This window comes from Musca domestica, unplaced genomic scaffold, assembly GCF_030504385.1.
Source record: "Musca domestica strain aabys unplaced genomic scaffold, Musca_domestica.polishedcontigs.V.1.1 9, whole genome shotgun sequence".
Taxonomy (NCBI): Eukaryota; Metazoa; Arthropoda; class Insecta; order Diptera; family Muscidae; genus Musca; species Musca domestica.
The window spans coordinates 3,210,917-3,238,860 of NW_026712435.1; the positions used below are offsets into that span (position 1 = coordinate 3,210,917).

Here is a 27,944-nt window from a genome sequence, read left to right on the forward strand (position 1 = left end):
ATTATAAAGAAATGAGACATTTAGCATTTTTCTACGGCTTTCCAGAGTTGGCAGCTTGATCAGTGAGAGTCTATCAGTGTATGGTGGAAGATTATCATATGAAAAGTTCAAACTTCGTAGACAGAAAAGTAGGAATTGTTTTTGAACAGACTCGATGCGGTCGCTGTGTGTTTTATAAATTGGATCCCATATGACCGAAGAGTATTCCAAAATTGGGCGAACAATTGACATGTATAAATTTTTTGAAACATAAGGATCCTTAAACTCTTTACTCCAACGTTTCACAAAACCAAGAACTGATTTTGCTTTGTTTATAGAAACAGAAATATGAGATTTAAAGTTAAGTTTACAATCCAATACAACTCCAAGATCAACGAATGTATCAACTTTTTCCAGAGAATAATCACCGAGGGTGTAACAAGTATCCAATAATTTTTTTCTTGTGAATCTCATAAGTTTGCATTTCGAATAATTAATTTCCATAAGATTAATGTTGCACCAGTTAACAAACGAATTCAAATCATTTTGAAGCAGCTGATTCTTACATATCTCCGAAATGCTAAGAAATATTTTCACATCGTCGGCATACATCAAAATATTTGAAAATTTTATAGATGAAGGTAGATCATTTATAAATAAAGAAAATAGGATTGGTCCTAGATGACTTCCTTGTGGGACTCCAGAAGAAACCACAATACTCTTCGAAATGGCGTTTTTAAAACATACTTTTTGTGTTCTATTTTGTAGATATGAAAAAATCCATTCGGAACTTCTATTTGTAAATCCAATGTTTTTAAGTTTTAATCGTAATAATTTATGATTAACTTTATCGAATGCCTTGCTGAAATCTGTGTAAATTACATCAGTTTGCTTTCCTTGAAGAAATCCTCGATTTATAACTGTAGTGAACTGAATGAGGTTTGTTGTTGTAGAACACTTCCTCTGAAATCCGTGCTGATAGGGTGAAACAATAGAACTAATGCAATGGATAAGGTTTTCAGTAATCAGTTTTTCGAAAAGCTTTGGAATCACGCTTAATTTTGCTATTCCTCGGTAATTGGCCACATCAGATTTATTTCCGTTTTTAAAGAGTGGAATGATATACGATGTTTTCCAAACCTCAGGAAAAACAGCTTGAGTTATGGAAGCATTGAACAATATGGTAAGAGGATAAACAAAAGCATCGGCGCACTTCCTTAGGATGCAACTCGGGATATTATCTGGTCCAAAATCATAGCTATACTTTAAAGTTTTCAATCCATTTAAAACCATAGAGCTGTTTAAAAGTGAAATAGATATTGATTGATTAGTATTAATTTCGAAGGGGTAGTTGTTGCCGCTAAATGTTTTAGTAGAATATGTTGTACTGAAGAAGTCTGCAAACATGTTAGATATAACATTTATATCACAGGATTCAGCATCATCGTACTTTAAATTTGGTGGAAAATCGGTGGATTTGCGCTTCGAATTGACAAATTTGAAGAAAGACTTCGGATTCTGTTTAAAGTTGTTTTTGAGTTTTGTCAGATAATTTGAATAGCAAATATTATTCATAGTAGTATATACCTGTCTTTTTATATTTCTTATATTGTTTATTTTTCACATTTTTAGCCTTTGCCAAAGCTGTAGAGTTCCATGGTGGCCCAGAAAGCTTCTTAATTACATATTTCGGTACGCTAATATCAATAAAATCGTATAGCTTTTTGTAAAAAATATCGATAGCACCATTTAAATCGTAAGTGCTAGACAAAAGGATATCCCAGTCTGTGTTATGCATAAGTTCACGTAACTGCTCAAAGTTTGTTTTCGAAAAACATAAGGATTTCTCACTTTGAGTCACGGGTATGATTTGGTTTCCAGTAGGAAACGAAACATTAATTTTGATAGTTGGATGGTGCTGGTCTTCGGGAAATGTTAACGGATCAATTCGTTGAATGTAACATTCATCCACTTGATTTACAAATATCAGGTCCAATAACTTATTATAGGTGTTACGGATACAATTTATTTGAAAAATACCAAGATCAAAAAGTGTATCGAAGAATAATTCATAAAATTTGTGTATATTTTCAGGCAGCAGGTATTTATCCCCAGTTAAAAAATTCCACAACATATTTGGTATATTAAAATCGCCAAGTATACAAATTAGATCCTCTGGCTTAGTTTTTTGTAAAACTGCTTTTAATGCATGGCTATGCTTTTCATAAATTATTTGCGGTGATGATGGAGGAATATAAGAGCATGTTATAAACATTTTTTTCAAATCGTTTTTTACTTCGACGGCAATGAACTCAATATCTAGGGAAGAAACAAGATCCAGTAATTGGCAAGAAAATGTATTGGAGACAGCTATGAGCACTCCACCGCCGTTGCTTACACGGTCACGTCTAAAGATATTGTATTTATTTGACAGAATCTCCGAGTTTAAAATACGTTCATTTAACCAGGTCTCAGTCATTACTATGATATGATGTTCAAAGGTAAAACTGTCAACATACAATTTCGATATTTTAGATCGAATACCACGGACGTTTTGATAGGCAATAGATAATGTATCATTACAAAAAGTGCTTAGTTTTTTGAAAAGTTAACAGAGTTTTGATGAATGCAACCATTATTATCAGGCATTTGTCTTTCTCTATATACGTATTCACGAACTATAGTATGTTTCGGCCAGAACTCAGGATCAATAAGACGAGTATACATTTCATCAGAGGTTGTAATTTTGAATGATGCAATTGAACGTTGTTGCGAAAAATTGAATTTATGTATGTTAATATCATTAAATGTTCCAATTTTAGATATGATGTAACGGTCAATTGTCTCAGTAGTGGTATCCGCTGGAAGTCTTGAAATGAAAATGCTTCTTTTTGGCGGGACGGCAGTAAGGATAACCTCAACAGGGGTTACGTTATAAGGAGAAGAAGGATTGACGACTGATTCAGGATCATGGTTTGTTAGGCGTTCAAGCCTGGTAGGAGGTACATCATTAACGGAAGTACTGTATGAACTAATTGGATTATTTGACGTAGAGGGATTGGATGAAGGAAGATTAGGTATAGGTGATGAATTGTTGGAAGTAGAATCAAGCATTGGCACGGAAGGGGTGTTTGATAATGATGTACTATAGTTATTTTCAGAGCGTTTTTCTTTGTTTGCATTCCTAGCTGATTTTCGACGCTTCGGAGATGATTGTGGTGAATTCATATTCTCTAACAGCTTATAATTTTCAAATAATTTACCGTAATCATTTATTCGATTAGAGAGTTTAGCTTAATCTTCTAGAATCTGCAGAAAAGTTTGTTTTTGAGATTGGAAAAATCGGTAAAAGCTCACTCCAATTTTTCTGCAATCCACACAGCACCAGTGAAGTCCCTTGTTGTTCGAAATTGCATCCGCAACAAGTCCAGAAATGTCACTACATTTAAGATGGCAATTTTCGTGACATAACCAGCATGTTATCATTCTTTCGTCTGATTTTATTTTGCAATTTTTATTTAAACACGCCATTACAGTAATATATTTTTACAATATGACGTACAGAAAAAGGTTGTAAAATTTGAAACAACGTAAAATTTATTTGCGATGGAAACGGTGTAACAGGGTTTTAATCAGGTTGATACAGCAAAAACAGGGTGTTGTAGTGAAACAGGGTGATGTAGTTGATGTAGTGAAACAGGGTGATGTAAACAGGTTAGTCAATCCAGGACACACACCGCATCGATAGCAGGGAAGATAACAAGTTCACAAGTTCAAGCCAGTGAACAGGTACGATCAACGAAAAACAGAATGCGAGATGACGTACGTACTTGTGTATGAACAGGTAGGTTCAACAGCAACTAAAGATAACGAGAGCACTTCAATTTATGTTATTTACGAATGAAAGCATAAAAGGAAATGGTAAAATTTATCAAAGTTGGTTTTTGTATTGTATTTCTAACTGCTTAACATCACAAAGAAATGCGAATACTCGATAGCACACAATGTTGGCGAAACTGTGAGAGAACAATGGCTCAGATATATGATGATTTTGCTGCGACGAGGCGAAAAAGATGTAAATTTATAGGAGCGAAACACAAACACGACCGTACAGTACAGTGTCGACACGATATTTGTAGTGTTGTTTTTTTTTTTTTTTTTAATTATTATGTGATGTGTAGTCTTTTTTTGGGTAGTATTAAGCGACAACAGATACAAATGCAATTTATAGATTTATGCATTTATTTGGTAATTGGAACTATACGAACTATATCATTTCAATTTGATTAACTTTATTGACGATGTTTTGAGAACGGAAATTGCAGGCGGGTTACATGGAATTGTAGTACTGAGTTTTGTAGTGGCGAAATTGAATAGATGATGTCGAAATAATTTAATAATGTCACACCTTGGTCAAAAAATAATTACTATTTTAAAATCGCTAAGAAATAACGAAAAAAGATACAATCTCATTGAAAAAAATCTAAAATCGTAGTTTTAGTCTTTAATGCAAATTTTGTATAGCATAATATTTCACAAATCTGACTCATAAAGATGAACAAATTTTAACATAAATATTGATTCGACTAAATAGAAATAAATACCTATGGAAGGAGGGCAAAACAATTTCTGAATAGTCAAAGTTAATTACGCTTTTACACCCATTACCATAGCACCTCATATTGCACTTTAGAGTCCCCAAGAAGTCTATGTTCTTGTTCATAGTAAAATTCAATGACGAATCAATAATGCCCGTGTTGTTGTCCGCCAATAGGTAAAAATCACTATAGATCGGGGCCCTGGGGACTATATGGGGACTTTACCAGAATATTTACCTATGTTGCCATTTTTCTGTAAGATGGTTCTCTACTCACAAAGTATCCTAAATACAGCAAAATCGATTGGAAAATGTGGTCAAGACCCTCGAAAAAGAAAAGCCAAGATGCCAAATAAAGGCCAAATCAGTTGAAAAACGTGGTTAAGACCACGGCCATAGCTGAAATCAGGGATACATTATAAATATACATATAAGGGTTATACCAAAACGTAGCCCAACCAATATACTCTTGGGGGTTACTAATTCAAAAGAATACAAAATTTTCTTCTCTGACCACACATTAGATGTGAGAGTGGACTTGGGGATACTCCAATGTGGGGACTTTACTTACATAAATTCCGAGGTGACAAATATCTGTATGATGGTTCCCTACCCCAGGTTAACATAAATACAATTTTTAGGCAAATCAATTGATGAATGTGGTCAAGACCAAAATATGGGCCCTACTCTGAAAATTTAAAATTTTATGCGAAGAGGTTCTCTACCCCCTTAGAAACAAAGATGCCAAAAAAGTCCCATTCGCTCTACTATTTTGCACCCTTTATATTTTACTGATTGTACTCCCAAAGAATTTTGCATTTTGATCTCTCATTGAACGGATTATTGTCACATAGAAGAAGTAGGTCCACGCTTTTAAATGAGCCCCATTAGGTTTTTTCGGTCATTTTTGTTTGTTTAAATGTGTTCGCATCTTCCAGCTGAACCACGATGTAGGCCCTGGTGTTGAAAGGTAGATGTCAGTTAACATCCTATTTGCACTTATTTCTTTCTTTTTCTTTTTTTTTTGTGAAAAATTATATATAGTGAAAAATTATTTTTTATTTTGTTCACAAAAAATTCACTGAATTCAATATAATAATACAAATTGAAAAAAAAAGACAAAAGAAGAATAACAAATTGAAAAAATCTTCCACTTGTTCGCTGATTTTTTACAGCAAATGTTTAAAGATCCTTACAAAGTTTGTCAGTAAAATGGACTATTATTTTAAAATTCGATTCCATTGAAATTTTTTTTCGATATTTTCCCGATTTGAGAATTTTTGTAATCTCCTTTTTCGTGATTTTTTTGTGATTTTGAAAAAGTAATAATCTTTTAACTTTGGTGTGACGGCGTTAAATTATTTCGATATCATCTATTCCGTTTCGCCATCACATAATTCGGTACTACACTTCCATGTAACCCGCCATCAATTTCAGTTCTCAAGAAATCAAGTCAATCAAATAAATTGGTATTAATATTCGAATTCAAAAATAAAAAATATAAAAAACACTACAAATGTACATTAGAAAAAAATAAGTCAAAATGAAAAAAAATCATGCAAAATAAAACATTACTATTGTACATTTCAAAAGTCAAAATGAAAATGTTAATATATCACATTTTTACGCGATTTTTTTTGGATACTATCCTTTTCGGACAGGAGACAAATCCGGTCCTTAAGTAAGCGTAGTAACTAACACAACTTTCTTTTATATATATAGATAAGAAGTTTACTACGCTTATAACCCAAAAAACGACACTCTTTCGGAATGATTTCTTTTTAGAGAAGGATAAAATCCGTAAAAATACGCCAAAAAATGTGAGTTAAGAATTTTTTGTAATGTATAATTTTTAATTTTTCATAATTATTATTCCATGGATTTTTTTCAATTTCGCATGCTTTATTTAAGTTAACATTTTTTTGTTTGCATTCTAATTGTAAGCTAAGAACATGAGATTAGTGCACAATACGATACAAATCAAATCAAACGCCCAATGAGGACTCCAAATTTAAATTCATTGGGACTGCAACCAGAAAAATACCGGATATAAAAAGGAACTACAATATGCGGACTATACAAAATGATAGATCGAATTGAAAATTTGGTGGGAGAAGGATTCATATCCTCCGAAAATTTTTCTGAAACCTTTAAGATATTTAAATCACAGGTACCATTATACGGAGGATATGTGCAATAGCAAGTAATAATGGCATTTTACAACACCCAATCTGAGGGTTGGGAAATTCTAAGTGAATAGGATTCGATTAGTAAATAAAAATCCCGAAAGAGTTTTGAGTTCCCAGGCCAAACTTTTTAGGGTCCATTACATATTTTTTCTCTAAACTTCGCAAATTTTTTGTTTTTTTTATTTTGATATAGTCCTAGGAGTTACGTGTAGAATCATTTGTACAAAATAAGTGTCGTGACGGTCTATGATTTGGTATAGGGTATACAACGATTTCAAGTTTTTTTATATTTAAGCCATATTTTTCGTCTTTTCGAAAAATTATGAGTATGAGTTTACGTTTTGGCTATTTTCGGGGTCTTGGTCACAGTTTTCAATTGACTTGGCATCAATTTTTCGAAAATTTTCAAGGTAGCTGCCATATAAAGGTACCTCCTGATTTTACCAATTTCGAGGGTCTCGACCACATTTTCCAATCGATTTTGCTAAATACGTATAGTTAGGCTACTTTGGGAGAAGAGAGCCATCTTACAGAAATCAATGTATGTACATATTTTGGACATATTTTCGGACAAACAGACATACAAAAACAAAGACGTTATTTGGACTCTAACGAACAATTTGAGGTGTGGTAATGCGTGTAAAAGAGTAATTAACCTTGACTATTCTCAAGCCATTATGATGTGGGCAAAACTAAATGGCATTCCAAATAACAGCTCTTTGAATGGAACATTTAGGTTTCTAACTCTCAAATTTAAGCCTATTGCTGAAAAATAGGATCAGGTTTCTAAAACATTCGACCGGTACGTGTACATGTATTGACATTTTTGCCATAGGTATTTAGTTCTATTTAGTTAAGTCATAATCTGTATATATCAAAGAAAGTTGTGTCAGTTACTACGCTTATAACTCAAGAACCGCTGATCTGATTTTAACGGTTCAGACAAATTCGGAAATGTCTCTTGACGGAAAGGGATAAAAGGATAGGATTAGGATTCTTAAAATACTTAAAATCGAAAGTAGGTTAACATCTATTATCATTTTTGCCATGAATGTTTATTTCTATTTAGAAATTACTATCGAGTCATTATTTATAAAAAATGTGCCAATGATATGAACTAGATCTGTGAATTATTACGCTTTAAAATATGTACTAAAGACTAAAAGTACAGGCCGGCAACGTGGACCGGGCAGCTAGTTTAAAATAAAACAAGTAAGCAAAGGCTACAATCGAGAGGGCCGACCGTTGAATACCCTACAACACTATAATAAATGATACAGTTTATATAGGCGAGATAGTCGAAAGAATTCCACAAGATATTGTGACAGATAATAAAAGAAAACCATCAGGTCTCGTTCTCTAATTTTGGAATAATAGCAACTTAAACTAATTTTCTCATTCCCAATTTATTGGTAAATGGTCTTCCTAGATCTGGAACCAATATTTCCCAAAGACCTATAATCTCTCAGAAGTGGCAAAAGATTAACATTTATTATTGATTTTGACTGAAACGCATCTATATGAGATACAGACATTTGACTATATTCTTCAACGAAATCAGCCTTAACGAAATAGTCAGAAGTGCGTCTTTCCTGTATTTGTGAATTCTCCAAAAAGTCACTGGAATGGACATTTTCGTATTTTGTCTACAAAAGTTGGCAAACTATTTCGCACATTGAATATTTTTGGATGGCCATCCAAAACTGCTTGGCTTTTGCAATGTCCGGTAACCCCCATTCAAATGTGCGTGAGGATCGGGCGATAATTACGACCTGCTTACAATTTTGCAGTTTTTTGGTCCATTTCAACCCCTAAATATATTGCGATCATCTCCAAAAAGAGTAGGCTTCTATTCTGACCCTCATCTTATACCCATGCAAAATTTCGTAAGGATCGGGCCATAAATGCGATCTGTATATGATATCCTGATATCCTAACTACTTAGTTTTGTTAGCTGTAGAAATATTACCAAATGTTTATTGAAAATGAAAATATGCCAAAAATATGACAAAATTGAAAAAATATGAGAAAATGTTAGAAAATCAATATTTTCATCTTTAGAGAGATATTTTTATGCGATTTTTTTAGACGTTTTTTCTTTCCTGCCAAAAGGCCATTCTGAATTAATGCGAACTGTCGAAATCGGTTCAGCCGTTCTCGACATATAAGAGATTTTTCAAGCATATCTTCTTTGATAGATATATATATCGCACATATTTTGCTATATATCCGTTTTGTTGGATGTTAACATCAATGTAAAGATCAGAAGTAACCTTGTCATGGCTTTGTGATTTCGCCGGGATTTAAAATATTTGCTGTTTAATGAAAAATTTTGAATTTTTTCAACACAAAAGATATGGTCTATTTTACCCGCTAAATATTATCCGATGACCCCCCAAATTGGTAGGCTTCTTCCCCGCCCTAAACTCTAGATACATGCGAAAATCCGTGTCGATTGGTCTATAATTGCGACCTGTATAGCTACTGCAAAATCCGACATTTTTTCAGTATTTGGTCCATTTCAACCCCTAAACATTTGGCGATCATCTCCAAATGAAATAGGGTTCTATTCTGACCCTAGCCCCACCTCCATTCTAAATTTCGTGAAGATCGGGCCATAATTGCGACCTGTAGAGTGATTACAAATTAACATGGACAGACGGACAGACGGACGGACATACATAGCTAGATCGACTCAGCTCGGCGAGCTAGGAAGATCCATATATACTTTCCTATATGGGAAACCAATATTTCGAGGTGTTACATAATTTTTGGCCCAATCAAACTTATAATACCCCAACACATAGTGTTGTAGGGTATAACTAATAAATTATTTTCATAATTTAGAGGCGGTTATCGGAGTGTAAGCATTTTAATTTTTTGGAGTGTAAACTATTGGAATTTCCATGAGCAAGAAAATAGTAAGCGATTTCCTCACCGTCTGCGGGCCAATTACCTAACGACGAATTCAAAAAGTCTTCTATCGCACATTAAGTCAATAGTTTGTAGACAATTGACGTGCCCCACTGTTTTATCTTAGTTTAGTCTATGCATATGTTTATAATTCCCACGACTGTATCTATTTTATTATTTTTTGGTTTTTAGTACATTTATTTTGCAATAAATCCGTTTAATTTAAAAAGTTTTTTACCTATTTTTTGACACTAATTGTTCCCGTCGTTTCTTTAGTCGACTATCACCATCACTTTCTTTAGCTCGTTTTGCTTTATACTTTTCTTTTGCTTTTTGAAGCCTTCGTTTACGTTGTGTTGCAGTTTCTGTTTTATTTGTGTTTGTATTTTTTATATTTTTTACCATTTTGTTCCCGCGAGTACTGGACATTTAAACGTTCAACCCTCCAGAGGTCCAATAAAGGGGCAAGGCTATGTACAACAAGATGCCCCTGAGTCTTGAGGGGAAAACGCTAACGACATATCATATTTATCCACCCTAATACCATACAGTTCTCGGCGCATTTTAACCTTTCACCTTAACTTGGGTGGTGTTCCGCTAACGAGGTATCATTTCCAGCTCCCCTAACGCCACACAGTATAGTGCACTGTATTCTTCTTGCCAAGCCCTTTTATTTGATACCTATATTGGTAGCGGTGGCCATCTTAGATTTCAATTTTGCATAATAAATTGAATTCTACTTTTTGAGACCTTTCAATTGATACCCATGTTGATGGTATTAATAAAACCTAAGTTATCCGCCATTTTGTAGAGGCCGCCATCTTGGATTCATAATGATAATGAATAAACATAATTGTATTGTCAAAAAAATCCAAAGTGTATACAAAATTACAGATTAATCGGTTGACAGGAAGAGGGTGAAATTTGAATTACTAAATTTTACCCAAGAATCTATATATATAAAAAAAGTTGTGTTAGTTACTACACTTATAACGATTCATACAAATTCGGAATTGCCTCCTGTCCGAAAAGGATAATATCCCAAAAATCGCGTAAAAATGTGATATATTAACATTTTCATTTTGACTTTTGAAATGTACAATAGTAATGTTTTATTTTGCATGATTTTTTTCCATTTTGACTTACTTTTTTCTAATGTACATTAGTAGTGTTTTTTATATTTTATTTTTGAATTTGAACATTAATACCAATTTATTTAATTGACTTGATTTCTTGAGAACTGAAATTGATGGCGCATTACATGGAAGAGTAGTACTGAATTATGTGATGGCGAAACGGAATAGATGATATCGAAATAATTTAACGCGGTCACACCAAAGTTAAAAGATAATTACTTTTTCAAAATCGTTAAAAAAATCACAAAAAAGAGATCTCATTGCAAAAATTCTCAAATCGGGAAAAAACCAAAAAAAAAATTTCAATGGAATCGGATTTTTAAAAATAATAGTACATTCTATTGACAATCTTTGTAAGGATCTTTTAACATTTGCTGTAAAAAATCAGCGAACAAGTGGAAGATTTTTTCAATTTGTTATTCTTCTTTTGTCAATTTTTTTTTTTTTTTCAATTTGTATTATCATATTGAATTCAGTGAATTTTTTGTGACCAAATTAAAGAATAATTTTTCACTATACACAATTTTTCACAAAAACAAAAAAAAAATAAATGAAATAAGTGCGAAATAGGATGTTAAGTGACATCTACCTTTCAACTCCAGGACCTACATCGTGGTTCAGCTGGAAGATGCGAACACATTTAAACGAATAAAAATGACCGAAAAAGCCTAATGGGGCTGATTTAAAAGCGTGGACTTACTTCTTTTATGTGACAATAATCCGTTCAATGAGAGCTCCAAATGCAAAATTCTTTGGGAGTACAATCAGTAAAATGCCAAATTTAAAGGGTGCAAAATAGTAGAGCGAATGGGACTTTTAATAAGAAAAGTATTTCTATCCTTCCAGAAATTCTTTCCAAACATTCAAGATACCTTAAATCGCTTTTGCAGGTTATGATTTCGATCATAACTCACGGATAAGGGTACAACCCGATTTCATATTTATATAACCATCGTATGATTTAAGCTATTTTTGGGGTCTTCGCCACTTTTTTTCATATTTTGGCCCTTATTTGGCATCTTTGTTTCGAAGGGGGTAGACCACATTCATCAATTGATTTGGCTAAAAATTGTATTTATGCTACCCTGGGGTAGGGAACCATCATACAAATAATTGCCACATCGGAATTTATTTAAGTAAAGTCCCCACATTGGAGTATCCCCAAGTCCACTTTCACATCTAATGTGTGGTCAGAAAAGACAATTTTGTATTCTATTGAATTTGTAACCCCCAAGAGAATATTGGTTGGGCTACGTTTTGGTATAACCCTCTTATGAATGTATCCCTGATTTCAGCTATGACCGTGGTCTTGGCCACGTTTTTCAACTGATTTGGCCTTTATTTGGCATCTTGGTTTTTCTTTTCCGAGGGTCTTGACAACATTTTCCAATCGATGTTGCTGTATTTAGGATACTTTGTGAGTAGAGAACCATCTTACAGAAAAATGCAAACATAGGTAAATATTTTGGTAAAGTCCCCATATAGTCCCCAGGGCCCTGATCTATAGTGATTTTTACCTATTGGCGGACAACAACGCGGGCATTGTTGATTCGTCATTGAATTTTACTATGAACAAGAACATAGACTTCTTGGGGACCCCATACGTAGGGAGCACCTACACACCAAAGACCGGGAATGGTGGGTTAGTTGTGAGTTAGTGGTGCCAGCTACAGTCTAGTACATCAGCTGGTAAAATAATATATAAAAATACACTATAGAGAAAGGAATTAAAGCAACATATAACATTTATAACAAAATACTATGGTATCTCGAACAAACAAAGCCAAAACTGTTCTAATAATAGACTAGGCACGGTCGACGAAGGGGTTTTTGTTGTAACAGACAAAACCAACTTACTCAGTTATGCTACTACGTTCAGTTAGAACGAAATCATAACAAGTGGAGAAAGATGTAAATGTTTATAGGTGCGGTTGTAAGTTTTAGAAGATATTCCAAAAGAATTTTAGTTTTATTTTATTCTTTGGTTCCTCTTCTTTTGAGCTTACTATCTCGTCACTTGGGTAAAAGAATGTTTTTTGTCATAGAAGTTATTTTTAAAATATAATATTTTTAATTTAATTATTTTGAAATAATAATAAAAGGAACTGATGAAAATTGGTGGGTCTTTCCGAAACTTAGGTATTCTCTGCATTACCCCCTGGTAAACATTACCATTGTTCTCCACCAATAAACAAACGTTGTTTTTATAAAAACAACAATAAAGGGATTAAGCCTGACCATTTTTCAACAACAAAATACTATGGTATCCCGAACAAACAAAGCCAACACCGTTCATTTATAACAAATATAAACAAATAACAGTGAAAATAATATGTTAAACAAAGAGTACTGTTCAAAGGCTGGGTCTGCTGGTTCCGCAAAGGAAGATGTAGATAAGGTGCCGCAAAAATGAGCTTTTTAAAATAAAAAAATGGTTAAGTGAATATATACAAGCACATGTGGAGTATAGATCTTTTAATAGAGTTCAACGAATTACTTAAAATAATATTATTACATAGACTATTGGAGATTACACATAAGGATCTCAATGGGTCACTGATTGCGAAATTAGTTCTTACGAGAGATAATTTTAATAATAGGTAACTTCGCCAGTTACGAAATCAATCCGCGTGTTAATTTGATGACAAATAACACTCTTAGCATAAACCGTCTCCTTTCAAGTGTTGGGAGATCAATTAACAGTAAATGATTTTCATAAGGCGGAAGTAATTCTGACGGGTTCCAGTTAAGGCCCCGTAGAGCAAAAATCAGGAATCGAACTTGAACTGATTGGATTTTATCTGAATAGCATTTATAAAAAGAACTCCACAGAATACATCCGTACTCTAATATTTGGCGAACTAAGCTTACAAACAATCTTTTGATGACATATAAATCACTGAACTCTTTAGAAAAGAGTTTTATGAAACCTAATAAAGACTTGGCTTTATTAACACATGAGTCAATATGTAAATGAAAACGTAGTTTAGGATCTAAGATAACACCGAGGTCAATAAAGGAATAGACATTTTCTAATTTGTATGAACCGATAAAGTAGTTAGAATGTATTGGCTGAGATCTAAACAAGGAATTTTTTTGCATTTCTTAAGATTAAGGGACATACCATTGGCACTGCACCATTTCACAAGGGAATGTAAATCATACTGTAAGAAAGTCGAATCGTCAAGGGAATTTATATGCATTTAAAGCTTCACATCATCAGCATGCATAAGTATTTTAGAGAATCGAATGTAATCCGGGAGATCATTAAGATACAGAACAAAAGGTAAAGGACCCAAGATACGCTAGAAGACACAACAATATTTTTAGAAAACGAATCATTAAAAATAACTTTTTGGGTACGACCCTCCAAATATAATGAAATCCAGCCTAATAGAGCAGTCGGAAAATTCATAGTATCGAGTTTATATAGCAAAAGCTTAATACAAATGATTTTATCGTCTAACAATTGTTTTTCTGTTCATTTGCGTTTTGAATGTGAAACAATTATAACCAATAACTAAAGGCTTTAGGTCCGACTTTATGATACCCCACACCACTTTGCATATTTGGTATAGCTTCACATAACAAATAAAAGTTTTTATGGGGAATCTGTGAGAATTAAATCCTGTGTTAGTTACTAGGCTCATAACTCAAGAACCGCTGGTCTGATTTTAAAGATTCAGGCAAATTTGGAATTGCCATAGTACATTCTATTGACAAACTTCGTAAGAACCTTTAAACATTTGCTGTAAAAATTCAGCGAACAAGTTGAAGATTTTGTTTCTTTTTTGTCAATTTTATTAAATTTCGATTTTTTTCAATTTAGCTTAACATATTGAATTCAATCGTTTTTTGTGAACAAAATAAGAAATTTGTTTCACCATTTAAAAGAAACTCAACTCAAGAACGGCTTTACGGATTTTAAAAATTCATACAATTTTGGAATGGTATATTGGCAAATTGCGTGAAAATGTGAATGAAAAAATATTTTTGGCTTACATTTTTTCCAATTTGACATACTATGTCAATAGTATGTCAATAGTGTACTTACTATGTCAATAGTGTACATTTTTGACTGTTTTGAATTCTGAATGAATAATAATAAAAAATAAATTAGTGCACAATACGATGTCTAAAATTGACAGCTAGCTTTTAACTTCAGGACCTGCATCGTGCTTCACATGAAAGATGCGAACACATTAAAAAAAAAAAACAAAAATGACCGACAAAGCGTTATGGGGCTCATTTCGAAACGTGGACGTACTTCTTTCATATGACAATAATTCGTCCAATGAGAACTCAAAATGCAAAATCAATGAAATTCCGAATATAAAGCGTGCAAAATAGTAGAGCGAATTGGACATTTAGTAAGAAAAGAATTTCTTCCTTAACCTTAAATCGCTTTTGCAGGTCATGATATGGGCCATAACTCCCGGATAAGGGTACAACGCGATTTGAAATATCTTTTACATTTTAACCATATTTTTCATACTAATTTCGCCAAATGTTTGTAATTAGTGAAGAAGATAACCATCATATGATTTAAGCTATTTCCAGGATCTTGGATACTTTTAGGCCCTTATTTGATTTAAATTTACAATTTTCGGCATAGATCTTGACCACATTCATCAATGGATTTGGCTAATCTCCAACGCACAATTTAAATGACAAAAAAATAATTCCCATTTGGGTGTAAAAGAGTAATTATCTTTGACTATTTTGATTTCTGAATTTCAAATTACAGTTCATTTGAATGGAAAATGTTGCTAAGCTCTTACAATGCCAAAAATTGAGCTGAGTTTTCACATGGGGCTATGATGATGTTATATATCATATAGGTTTTTAACACTAAAATTAAAGCCTATGGCTGAAAATAAGATCAGGCTATTCAAAATATCTAAAACCGACAGTAGGTGAACATCTATTATAATTTTTGCCATGTATATTTATTTCTATTTAGAACTTATATACATTAATCAGATTTCTGATTTATTAAATAAATATGCATTAAAGACCAAAAGTACGGGCCGGCAACGCAGACCGGGCCAGCTAGTATAATTATAATTTAAAGTCCAAAGGAAATAATTTATGAGAGAGAGGAATATCCTTCCCTGAATCGATTTCTACTAAATTTGCCGAGGCATTTGTGTCTTTTGAATTCGAGCTTGTATTACCCATTTGGTGCACAATTATCTTGAAATCAGATAAAAATATATGTGAGAGCTGTTTCTAAGCTGTATTTGATTTTATTCCCCAAATATCGTTGTTACGGAGTGCATATTACGGCTGTGGAGAACAAACACAACAAATCGGATGAACAATATATAGGGGACCTGTAGCAATATCTTAACCGATTTCGATCAAATTTGCTACTTATTTTCAGGTTTAAAAAAATTATTATCTTGGATTTTCATTTTATATAGTATATTGTATTCTACTGGCTGAGCACTTTCATTGGATACCCCTATTGATGGGATCGATAAAACCTAACTTACCTGTCATTTTGTAGCGGCCGCCTTCTTAGATTTCAATTTTGCATTGTAAATTGTATTCTACTTGTTGAGACGTTTCATTTGATAACCATGTTGATGGCATTAGGTGTGTCTGGTTACCCTAAAATTTGTAACAATTGTTACAAATTGTTACTGGAAGTCGTCTGTTAACCCGAAAGTTCTGCAAAAGAGAGCGGTTGGAGAGAGAAATTTTGACAGTTCTTTCAGTGAGAGTTTGCAAATTCTTGCTGGACAAATTTCTTCTTGCAATCTCTTGCAACTCTTCTTCTTCTCATTCATCGACATTCATTCAGATGTTTTCTATTGTTTAATTATTTCTTTTTGTGATTTTAATTTGAAAATATTGTTTTGGAATTAGCAAGACTAATTGTTTTTGGAGAACAACTTTACAAAATGTGAAAAAAGTAAATATTAATATGTAATAAGAAAATAAAAGACTATTTCCAGCATTTTTAGACAAATGCCATTAGCAACAGGTTTAAAAGATTCCGCGGAACACATCATATCTATCTTCCTTTTATTGCTCATATTTTTATTTTATTGTCAATTTCCTTTTCCTTTTTATTTATAAAACTTGTGAAATTGGTGGTGGTTCCTTTCGTTTAATTCTTTTAATGAGGGACAAATTGGTTTGTTTTGACAAATCAGCTGATTAGTTGCAAGCTTCTGTAGGAATACCGTCTGTTTACTTTTCGCAATTTCCTTGCAAAAGAGAATAAAACTACCTTTCTCTCTCAGAAAGATGTTGCTGGACAATTCCTGCAGGAAAAGTAACCAGACACACCTATTGATAAAACCTAAGTTATCCGCCATTTTGTAGAGGCCGCCATCTTGGATTTTAATTTATATGGTACATTGTATTCTATTGGTTGAACACTTTCATTTGATACCCATATTAATGAGATTGATAAAACCTACGTTACCCGCTATTTTGTAGTGGATTTCATTTTTTTATAGTATATTGTATTCTGCTTGTTGAGACTTACCTTTGGAATTGAGAAGGGTGAATAGAACGTGATCTGGTGATGTCGATGCCCTCCAACGTAGAACGCCAGTAATCAATTGATGCTGAAACAAGGGGATAAAAATAATAAAAAATATAAATGTATTTACTTATAGTCATTTTATTCTATTAATAAGATTTTTACATATTTTAGATAGAGTTTGGTCTTATTTTGATGGTAATTTAAAGATTTCGCAATTGCATAAAGGTGTTTAAAATATATATGGCCCTATTACCTAAATGCCCATTGAAATACAATTTTCTGTTTCAAATGAAAGAAGAACATTTTTATACTGTTTTTTAGTTTAGTCGTTATATTTAGCCCTTTTTTAGTTGTACCGTTTCTTTGACTTGAGCCTCCTTGTTGTTGGATGACTCTGCTCAAAACAAAGTCTAGCAATATTCAAAGAGGGAATGAAGTTAATAGAAGAAACGAAAGCACGACAGAAGACGAAATAATGAGATGTACTAAGCGGTCTAGTTTAATTTAAGGAACTAAAGGTAGATACAGCCGCGATCGTTCCTTTGACCTAATTCCGTCCGCTTGTTAATATTTTTGTTCCTTTACAAATCTAGCAAATCAGGGGAATGCTGAGAGAAATACTTCATCCAAAAATTAAAATTAGTCACATTTGTTAGGGAAATTTTTAAATTTGGCATTTAAAGTTCATAGTGTGTTCTACTTGGAAGAATATATATGCCCACGTTTTCGAATAGCCGTATATAACGATAATATTTGGTATTGTGACGATTTTAGGATTTGTTTTAAATGCGATATTTGTTGTTAACAATGGGTTCTACATCCTGTGGCAGAGCATTGCCCGTTTGTCAGTACGGCTCCCATATAACGGAACTGCACTCATTGTGGTATTGGAAACATTAACTACATTCTCCCACCCATTTCATGTTCAAAATTGGAAATCGCTCGAATATTAAATTCAGATACATTTTCGAAGGTTTGCTTTACAACATGGTGAAGGGTATTAAATATTGCTCATATTTTTCCTTGCGTTATCTACATTCTACGCTTTACATTAATTAATATTTTAGGTTCACAGGGTCTCTACTTAAACTGTTTAATTACATTCTTGAATAAAATGAACATTTTATGAATAGAAACTACTATCAATACGAAAATATTGCCAAGTTTATAACACACGAGTTGTGATTCAAATTTTACACAAATTTATTCCATAAAATGCTTAGTCTACACACTACAGGAAATGCCATTTATTGATAAAAAAAAAACAAGTAAAATAGTATCAGTATCAGAGGTAACAGGTATAGCGGACCAAAGTATTTCATTTTCATACTTCATCTAAAATATTGGTATGTGCAAAATTTGAAGGAAATCGAACATTTATATTCAATTTTATGGAAAATCGTAAATTTCGACAACTACATATTTATATCACACTAGCTGAACCCGGCGCGCTTCGCTACTCCTTTCGCTCTTATATGCATTCAAATGTTTATATATGAATATTGTTGGTTAAAAAAATAATAAAACAAATTAAAAAATTAAAAAAACGCAATTGTTGCAATACTTTAATGATTAAACTAACAAAGAACTCGGTCTACCATGAGAAAAGAAGGAACATGCCAAATTTAGTCCGCATACACGAAGGGTTTGGCCTTTTTTTTGCCAAGCGTGCAGGAAACTGTAATCTTTTGAAGTTGAGTTTTATTTCTGTTGCAATTAGAGAATTCAAGGTAGCAACATACTTCTTCCTAACAATCGTATCCTAAATTAAATTGTTGTGTAGTTTTTTACTGTTAGCCAAATTTGGAGACTGTATCTGTAATCGATCAATAGATATGTGCATATAAAATCTAGACTTTTGGGAGGTACCTCCGATTCTGACGCTATATCTCCAGTTTCAAGTGGAATTTCAAAAATGTATGTAGCCAAATTCATGACTTGCAAACAAACAAACATACATTTTCCTCGTTTATAGGTATAGATTACTAGGAAGTTATAATATATACGTTTCGTTTAGTTATAATAATGCCACTAAACATTTGTTGTTATAATTTCTACCAAATGAACTGTAATTTGAGATTTAAAATTGTCAGTATTGTGAAATCAATACTGGCAATAACTGTTTACAGCTGGTTTCCCATTATACATAGCCCCAATTTAAAAGTACGTTGAGATTTTAAAGGTTTTCATTCTTTAAGAAGTATTTTTAAATCAAAATTGTATAGAAAACTAGATGAACCCGATGCGTTTCGCTATCCCTTTTGATTTTATATGCATTCAAAATTTTATTTACGTATATATGTTGCATAAAAAATACAATTTTAAAAATTACAAAAAAAAATATTGCACTACTTTATCTACTACTACCCAATCTGATCCAATTTAAATATAATTTTGAAAAATTACTTTTACACCAAATTCTGCCACAACTTTCATATTTCATTGAAATTGGTGCGTCAAATATGTGAAATCGGCCGAGAATATATATATATGAGAGCTATATCCAAATCTTAACTAATTTCCAATTAATTTATCACATTTATTATTATATAACCAAATTCCGCAACACATTCTGAATTTCATTGGAATCTGCATATATATCGTGTTTGGTGCATAACATGTATGAAGTCGGCCGAAATATATATGTTAGCTATACCCAAACCTCAACCGATTTCAATATAATTTGGCCATTTTTTTCTGATGCCAGATTTCGTCTCTCTCGCTTTGGGTGCATCAAAATCCCGTCACACATTCCCAATTTCATTGGAATCGAACATACATATCGTGCTTGGTGCATCAAATAAACGAAATCGGTTGAAGATATATATGGGAGCTATATCCAAATCTGAACCGATTTCAATATAATTTGACAAATGTATATTCGTTTTAATTTCCACTACACATTCCAAATTTATCTGTTCAGCGGTTTTCGAGTCCATAAATTACAAACAAACATACAAACATTTTCCTCTTTTATAGATATAGATATATGCAAAATTTCTCGATTCTTTCTGTTGTTTTATAAGAATCTTCAATTCAAAAAGGCATTCTGAAACAATTCTACACAAAATTCCATATCAAAATAGAACAGTTCCTCGATTTTTTTCAGTTACGCGGTTGTTTAGAGGTTTTCCTCAAAATTTTCTTTAATGAAAACGTTTCCAATGTAATTACAAATAACCAAACGAAAATGTGAGTCAAATCGGCCCAGCAGTTCTCACCTGATGTGTTACTATACTTTTTTAAATTTTATACATATAGATTTAAAGAAGTCGATGTGGCCAGTTCCTCTGACCCCAAACAGATACCTAGGGTTGTAGGGGGAGTTAATAGTACGTCATATACTTACTATTGAACAGATATATTCAATATTTTGGTAAATATTAGGATTTTAGTTCAATCGAAAAAATGGGCGTGGCCACTTTATCTTTGCATAAAAACCTAAATCGGGGTAGGACGAACATTTAAAAAAATATCTAAATCGATCCAACCATTCTAAAATGATTTAATTACCAACGAACAACAATTGATTCATATATATATATATATATATATATATATATATATATATATATATATATGTATATATATATATATATATATATATATATATATATATATATATATATATATATATATATATATATATATATATGTATATATATATATATATATATATATATATATATATATATATATATATATATATATATATATATATATATATATATATATATATATGTATATATGTATATATATATATATATATGAATCAATTGTTGTTCGTTGGTAATTTTGTACAAAACAATTATGCAAATTGGTCCGGCCGTTTTCAACTGATTCCATTACCAGTTTAAACACTTGCCGCAATTAATCCATTCAATAACTGCACTTTGTCATGCAATTAGTTTCACCGGCCCGGTCCGCGTTGCCGGCCCGTAATTTTAGTCTTTAATGCTTATTTTATTCTCCACCTTGGAAAGGAGGGTATATAAACTTTTTCATTCCATTTGAAACATCCATAAATGTTCGTCATAGACCCCATAGAATATACATATGTATATTCATAATCAGCACAAAATTCTAAGTCGATTTGTTCGTCTGGATGTCTGTTTGTTTAAATTACGATGTAGCCTACATTATTTGACGTAGAGCATCAAAATTTAGCAGAACAATTTGTATTGTGTATAGGATGGTTGGTATTGAAAATGATCTATCGGTCCACGTTTTGGTATAGTCCCCATATAATGGTATCTCTCGAAATTCGGTATTTTGATGATTTTTGCCACATTTCTCCTCAGATTTGTCTAAAACATATAACAATACCTACCGATATTGGGTATGTTGATAATCCTAGTCACATTTACGCACATAATTGTTTCAAATTTTGTATCTTAGGTTTGATAGATGACAATCCTTGAAGTATAAAACTGTCAACAGAGGGTGCCCTTTTGGTATGGCCCTATATAACGGCCTCATTCACTTTATGGTTTTTTGATAAGTTAACTTTGACTAAGTTAACCAAACCATCTTTCTGGTATATGAAGTTTAAAGTGAAACACGCTTGAACTCAGATACTTTTATATAAAAGTGTTTAATTTATCCTAAGGTGGATGATAATAATAGTTCTGCCCGGTCGAACTTAATTTTTTACTTGTTTTTAAAATAATAAGTAGTATTTGTCATTGAAATTGCGCGTTGGAGACCCCATAATGTCCATATCTTTTATCATAGTATTATTCAAAGACGATTAAACAAATGTCCGGTTCCTTAAATCATATGATGGTTATACAAAACGTGATAATTTTTTGCAAGGATAGTTTCTTCCCAAAATACCAACATTTGCCGAAATTAGTATGAAAATATGGTTAAATGTATGATATACTTGAAATCGGATTGTATCCTTATCCGGGGGTAATGACCAAAATCATGAACTGCAAAAGCGATTTAAGGTATCTTGAAAGTTTAGGAAGAATTTCTGAAAGAATAGAAATCCTTTTCCCTCTTCTTTTTGCGCCCTTTATATTCGGTATTTCAGTGATTTCAGTCCCAATGAATTTTGCATATTGAGTTCTCATTGGACGGATAATTGTCATGTGGAAGAAGTAGATAGGTCCCCGTTTTGAAATGAGCCCCATAACGTTCTGCCGTTTTTTTTTTTTTTTTTTTGTTTAAATGTGTTCGAATCTTCGAGCTGAAGCACGATGTAGATCCTGGAGTTGAAAGCTAAATTCCAATTTCCGACATGAAAGATCGCTATTTAACATCGTATTGGGTACTATTTCATTTTTTATATTATTCATTCAGAATTCAAAACAATAAAAAATGTACACTTCTATATAGTTTTTAAATTGAAAAAAATTTCTCGCAAAAAGGATTTTTTCTTTAATATTTTTATTGGCATAGTAACTAATAAACAAATTGAAAAAAATCTTCAACTTGTTCGGTATTTTACAGCGAATGTTTAAAGGTCCTTACGAAGTTTGGTCCTTACTATTATTTTGAAATTTGATTCCATTTAAAAAATGTTCTCTATTTTTTCCCGATTTTAGAGTTTTGCAATGCTATAGGCTCTTTTTAAGATTTTTTAGCAATTTTGAAAAAAGTAATTATCCTTTAACTTCGGTTTTACCACGTTTAATTATTTTGACATCATCTATTTAGGTCCACCACTCCATATTTGTCGTCGCTTTATACTACCCAAAAAGACTACACATCATATTAGAATTCAATTAAAAAAAAAACTGTACAAAAAAAACAACTGTACATTCCAAACTAGTAAGTCAAAATGGAAAAAATCATGCAAAATAAAACATTACTATTGTACACCACAAAAGTCAAAATGAAAATTTTCAAATTTCACATTTTTACGCGATTTTTTGGGATTTTATCTATTTCTTCCAAGAGACAATTCCGATTTTGTGTGAATCGTTAAAATCAGATCAGCGGTTCTTGAGTTAAAAGCGTAGCAATTAACACAACTTTATTTGATATATATATAGATAGATTAGAAGTTTGCGTGGTCAGTTCCTTAGCCCCCAAATAAATCCCTAGGGTTGGAGGGAAAAACAACAGTATCTCGTGTAATAATTTTCAAACCGATATCTTCATTATCTGGCGAATATAAAGATTTTAGATAAATCAAGATTGTGGGCGTAAAAGTAGGCGCGGTCAATATTTTTTTTCTTTAAAAACCTAACTCGGGGTATGATGAACGTTTGTACAAAAAATTATGCAAATCGGTCCAGCCGTTTTCAACTGATTCCATTACCAACGAACAACAATTGATTTTTATATATATAGATAGAATATAGATTTCTGGCTCAGAGAAATATTTAGATAAAGCAAGTTTTAAAGAATCGATGACTTTTTTCGCTAGTTATGACAGATATAAGTATTGGAAATTGTGACCTTTTCTGAGTGAGGGGACAAAAGTGGTTGCAGATATATATATTATCTTCAAAACAGATCTTGCGTTAGCAAAAATTGTTGTAGAAGGGGTGGACCAATATTGCCCATTTCTGAATCAAATCGAATATTCCCTTCGAGAGTTATCGTGGGAACCAGCCAGACGGACGGATGTACGACCTAGAGATCTAGGGTCTAAATCCGTTATTTTGATGAGGCACGTTTTGGCCGTACCAAATTATATATACCATTTGCAACCAAATGGCGGAGGGTATAATAAATTTACGCGGAAGCTGTAGTTGCATTAATGTAAAAAATGGATATCAATAGGTTAGAGCAAGCAGTTATTAATGCTTTCCCTCGATTAATAGTATAATGTTTCTTTTGTTTAACTTTTCAAAATTGGAAACGATTAAAAGGATAGAAAAGTCAAAGCTCGGTTTCTTGTGTAATTTTTGTTCTGTTCCCAAAATCATCCGCACAGAAAAAAATTCATTTTTTAAAATTAGTCGTTTGAATAAAAATGAATGGAATTTTGTTCAATACACTCTCAAAACATCGGACACAAAAAATTACAATCTGGCAACAATTCAGGGCCTTATACCGAGTTGTCAACGATTCTATATGTTCTTATCACCATTTTCTGACATTTCAACTTAATAAAACCTTATATTATGATTGGGACCAAACAAAAAATGTTTGCATTATATTAAAAACAAAAAGTGGGAAACACGTGGAAATTAATGTAATTTAAGATAATAATCAAAAATAACAAGTTAAAAAGCAGTAAGTTCGGCCGGGCCGAATTTTTAATACCCTCCACCATTTGCAACGAATTTGGAAATTTTTATACCCTCCACCATACTATGGAGGGTATATTAATTTTGTCATTCCGTTTGTAACTCCTCGAAATACTCATGCCAGACCCAACAAAGTATATATATTCTTGATCAGCGTAAAATTCTAAGACGATTTAGCCATGTCCGTCTGTCTGTCTGTTGTAATCACGCTATCTTTCGAACAAATTGATATTGAAGGCTGAAATTTTGCACACATGTATATTTTGCCAGTAGGCAGGTTAAGTTAATAAATGGGCCATGTAGGTCCAAGTTATCATATAGCCCCCATATAACGGTACCTCCCGATATTCGGTATTTTGATGATTTTAGCGACATTATTCACCGGAATTATTTCAAATTTGGCATTTGAAGTTCGTAATGGATACTACAGCGCAAGACAGAAAATCATCTGTGCAGGTCCACGTCTTCGTGTAGCCCCAATATAACGGTACGCCCCGATATTCGGTATTTTGATGATTTTAGCGACATTGTTTACCGGAATCGTTTCAAATTTGGTATTTGAAGTTCGTAATGGATACTACATCCTAAGTCAAAAAATGAGCCATGTAGGTCCACGTCTTCATATAGTCCATATATAACGGTACCCCCCGATATTCGGTATTTTGATGATTTTAGCGACATTATTTAGCGGAATTGTTCCAAATTTGGTATTTAAAGTTCGTAATAGATACTGCAGCATAAAACAGAAAATGGGTCATGTAGGTCCACGTCTTCATATAGCCCCCATATACCGTACCCCCCGATATTCGGTATTTTGATTTACCGGGATTGTTTAAAATTTCGCATGTGAAGTTTATAATGGATACTTCAGCCCATGCCAGAAAATTGTCTGTGCAGGTCCACGTCTACATATAGCCCCCATATAACGCTACCCCCCATATTCGGAATGGTGGAGGGTATAAAAAGTATTGTTAAACGATGTAAATTTTCTATTGAGTGGATACATTACACATTTTAATCTAGTTTTTGTTTTCGTCCGTGCGTCATTTTGAGTAGAACTTTCGGTATTGGGGCGTATTTTGGAAACAATATGCATGTGGTGAAAGGCAATGAAGTGTTCTATCATATTTTTAAAAATTAGTTTGCATCAATTTGCACATTTTGAATGGCTGAACCGATTTTGACAAATTTTGTCAATTTTTGTCAAATCGCATAAAACATGCCAATAATTATGTTTATATAGATTTTGTAGGGTTTTGTGACATTTTTTATTTTTTCATATTTTTTATCGCGTGTGATAAAAAATATTTAGAGGGTTGGAACGGACCAACAACTAAAAATGTTCCTGATTTTGCAGCCGTTATAAAGGTCAAAATAGAAACCAAAGGACACGAAATCTCGCATGAATTTAGAGTTTAAGACAGCGGGTAGAATGGACCACTACTTTTGTGTGAAAAAAATACCAGCATTACTTACAGACGATATCCGAAATACACAAAAGGCGAACTGCTGGCTCCTTTATGCTGATTTCATTGACGAATATAGAGAAATATCGTAGACAAGCAAATCAAATATATGAGTCTTAATTTGGAGATACAGAAGGGGCCTCTTGCTTTTGGAGATGGTCGCAAAATATTTCGCGGTTCTAATGAACTCAAAACAGAAAAAAATTTCCTCATCACACAATTTAAGTCAATCGACACGCCTGTGAAGAGAGTTAAGCACAGGGAAGGAGTCTAGCATTTTGGATTACGATTGGATTATATTTAGTTGTAAAATGAACCACAACAATTAACAACACGACGCAGAGCGTAAATATTGGGCAAAAACCCCTGGTCAAAATGCTAAGGGCAATATCTGGGCAGTGCTCCGTCACATAATTTACACATGTGGTGAAAGGCAATGAAGTGTTCTATCATATTTTTAAAAATTAGTTTGCATCAATTTGCACATTTTGAATGGCTGAACCGATTTTGACAAATTTTGTCAATTTTTGTCAAATCGCATAAAACATGCCAATAATTATGTTTATATAGATTTTGTAGGGTTTTGTGACATTTTTTATTTTTTCATATTTTTTATCGCGTGTGATAAAAAATATTTAGAGGGTTGGAACGGACCAACAACTAAAAATGTTCCTGATTTTGCAGCCGTTATAAAGGTCAAAATAGAAACCAAAGGACACGAAATCTCGCATGAATTTAGAGTTTAAGACAGCGGGTAGAATGGACCACTACTTTTGTGTGAAAAAAATACCAGCATTACTTACAGACGATATCCGAAATACACAAAAGGCGAACTGCTGGCTCCTTTATGCTGATTTCATTGACGAATATAGAGAAATATCGTAGACAAGCAAATCAAATATATGAGTCTTAATTTGGAGATACAGAAGGGGCCTCTTGCTTTTGGAGATGGTCGCAAAATATTTCGCGGTTCTAATGAACTCAAAACAGAAAAAAATTTCTTCATCACACAATTTAAGTCAATCGACACGCCTGTGAAGAGAGTTAAGCACAGGGAAGGAGTCTAGCATTTTGGATTACGATTGGATTATATTTAGTTGTAAAATGAACCACAACAATTAACAACACGACGCAGAGCGTAAATATTGGGCAAAAACCCCTGGTCAAAATGCTAAGGGCAATATTTGGGCAGTGCTCCGTCACATAATTTAAAAAGCGAAATCTTCCAAAATGGATTTGGACATAAGGGGGCTTCTAACATATTGTAGTGGCCCTGCACACTGCAAATGTACGTTCGAAAATGGTAAGTCTAAATGGCAAAATTAAGTAAAATAAGCCATTACAATTGTACATTTCAAAAAGAAGAATGTTCGAATTTCACATTTTTCACGGTTTTTTTATATATATATATATATATATATATATATATATATATATATACATATATATATATATATATATATATATATATATATATATATATATATATATATATCGTTTAGCATCGTTTATTAGAAGTTCAGAAGTAATTTAAAATATTACGGTCTACGTTAAATAAAACAAATTGAACCTGAAAGCGATGTAGAATAAAACAAAAACCAATTAAAACTACCGATATATATTAATTATATTACTAATAGTCTATTCCCTATTAACTAACTTTATGTATTGCAAAATACAGCTCAAAAGCAATTAATACACCTTTTATAAAGTTTCAAATCGTTAATATTAATAAAATATATTGTCCATTACCTTGCGTTCGTTGTCCTCCGATAGACCAAGATCACGTCCCTGGGCAATTGCAAGACGGTTTCCTTGAACTAAATTGCCAACCATCACTGATGCTGGACCGACCGAAGTGTCTGTAATACCACATCCAGATGAACTTAGTTTTGCAGTAGATTGGACACCTTTTAGGATGTTAGTATTAGAATGTAAATTTCCGACCAATTAA

General features: G+C 32.7%; 1 protein-coding gene across 3 annotated transcripts in view; it reads right to left on the reverse strand.

Annotated features, from left to right (window-relative positions):
• LOC101889831 (disco-interacting protein 2) overlaps positions 1–27,944 on the reverse strand; it is a 436,327-nt gene that overhangs the window by 82,294 nt on the left and 326,089 nt on the right. For 2 of the 3 annotated variants that reach the window (XM_059131488.1, XM_059131490.1), the window contains exons 10-11: positions 27,743–27,900; positions 17,317–17,398 (exon numbers count right to left, since the gene is read on the reverse strand). In XM_059131488.1, coding sequence (XP_058987471.1) covers positions 17,317–17,398; positions 27,743–27,900 — 240 coding nt within the window. The remainder of the gene's footprint in view (positions 1–17,316; positions 17,399–27,742; positions 27,901–27,944) is intronic. The other variant, XM_059131489.1, reaches the window with a different exon arrangement.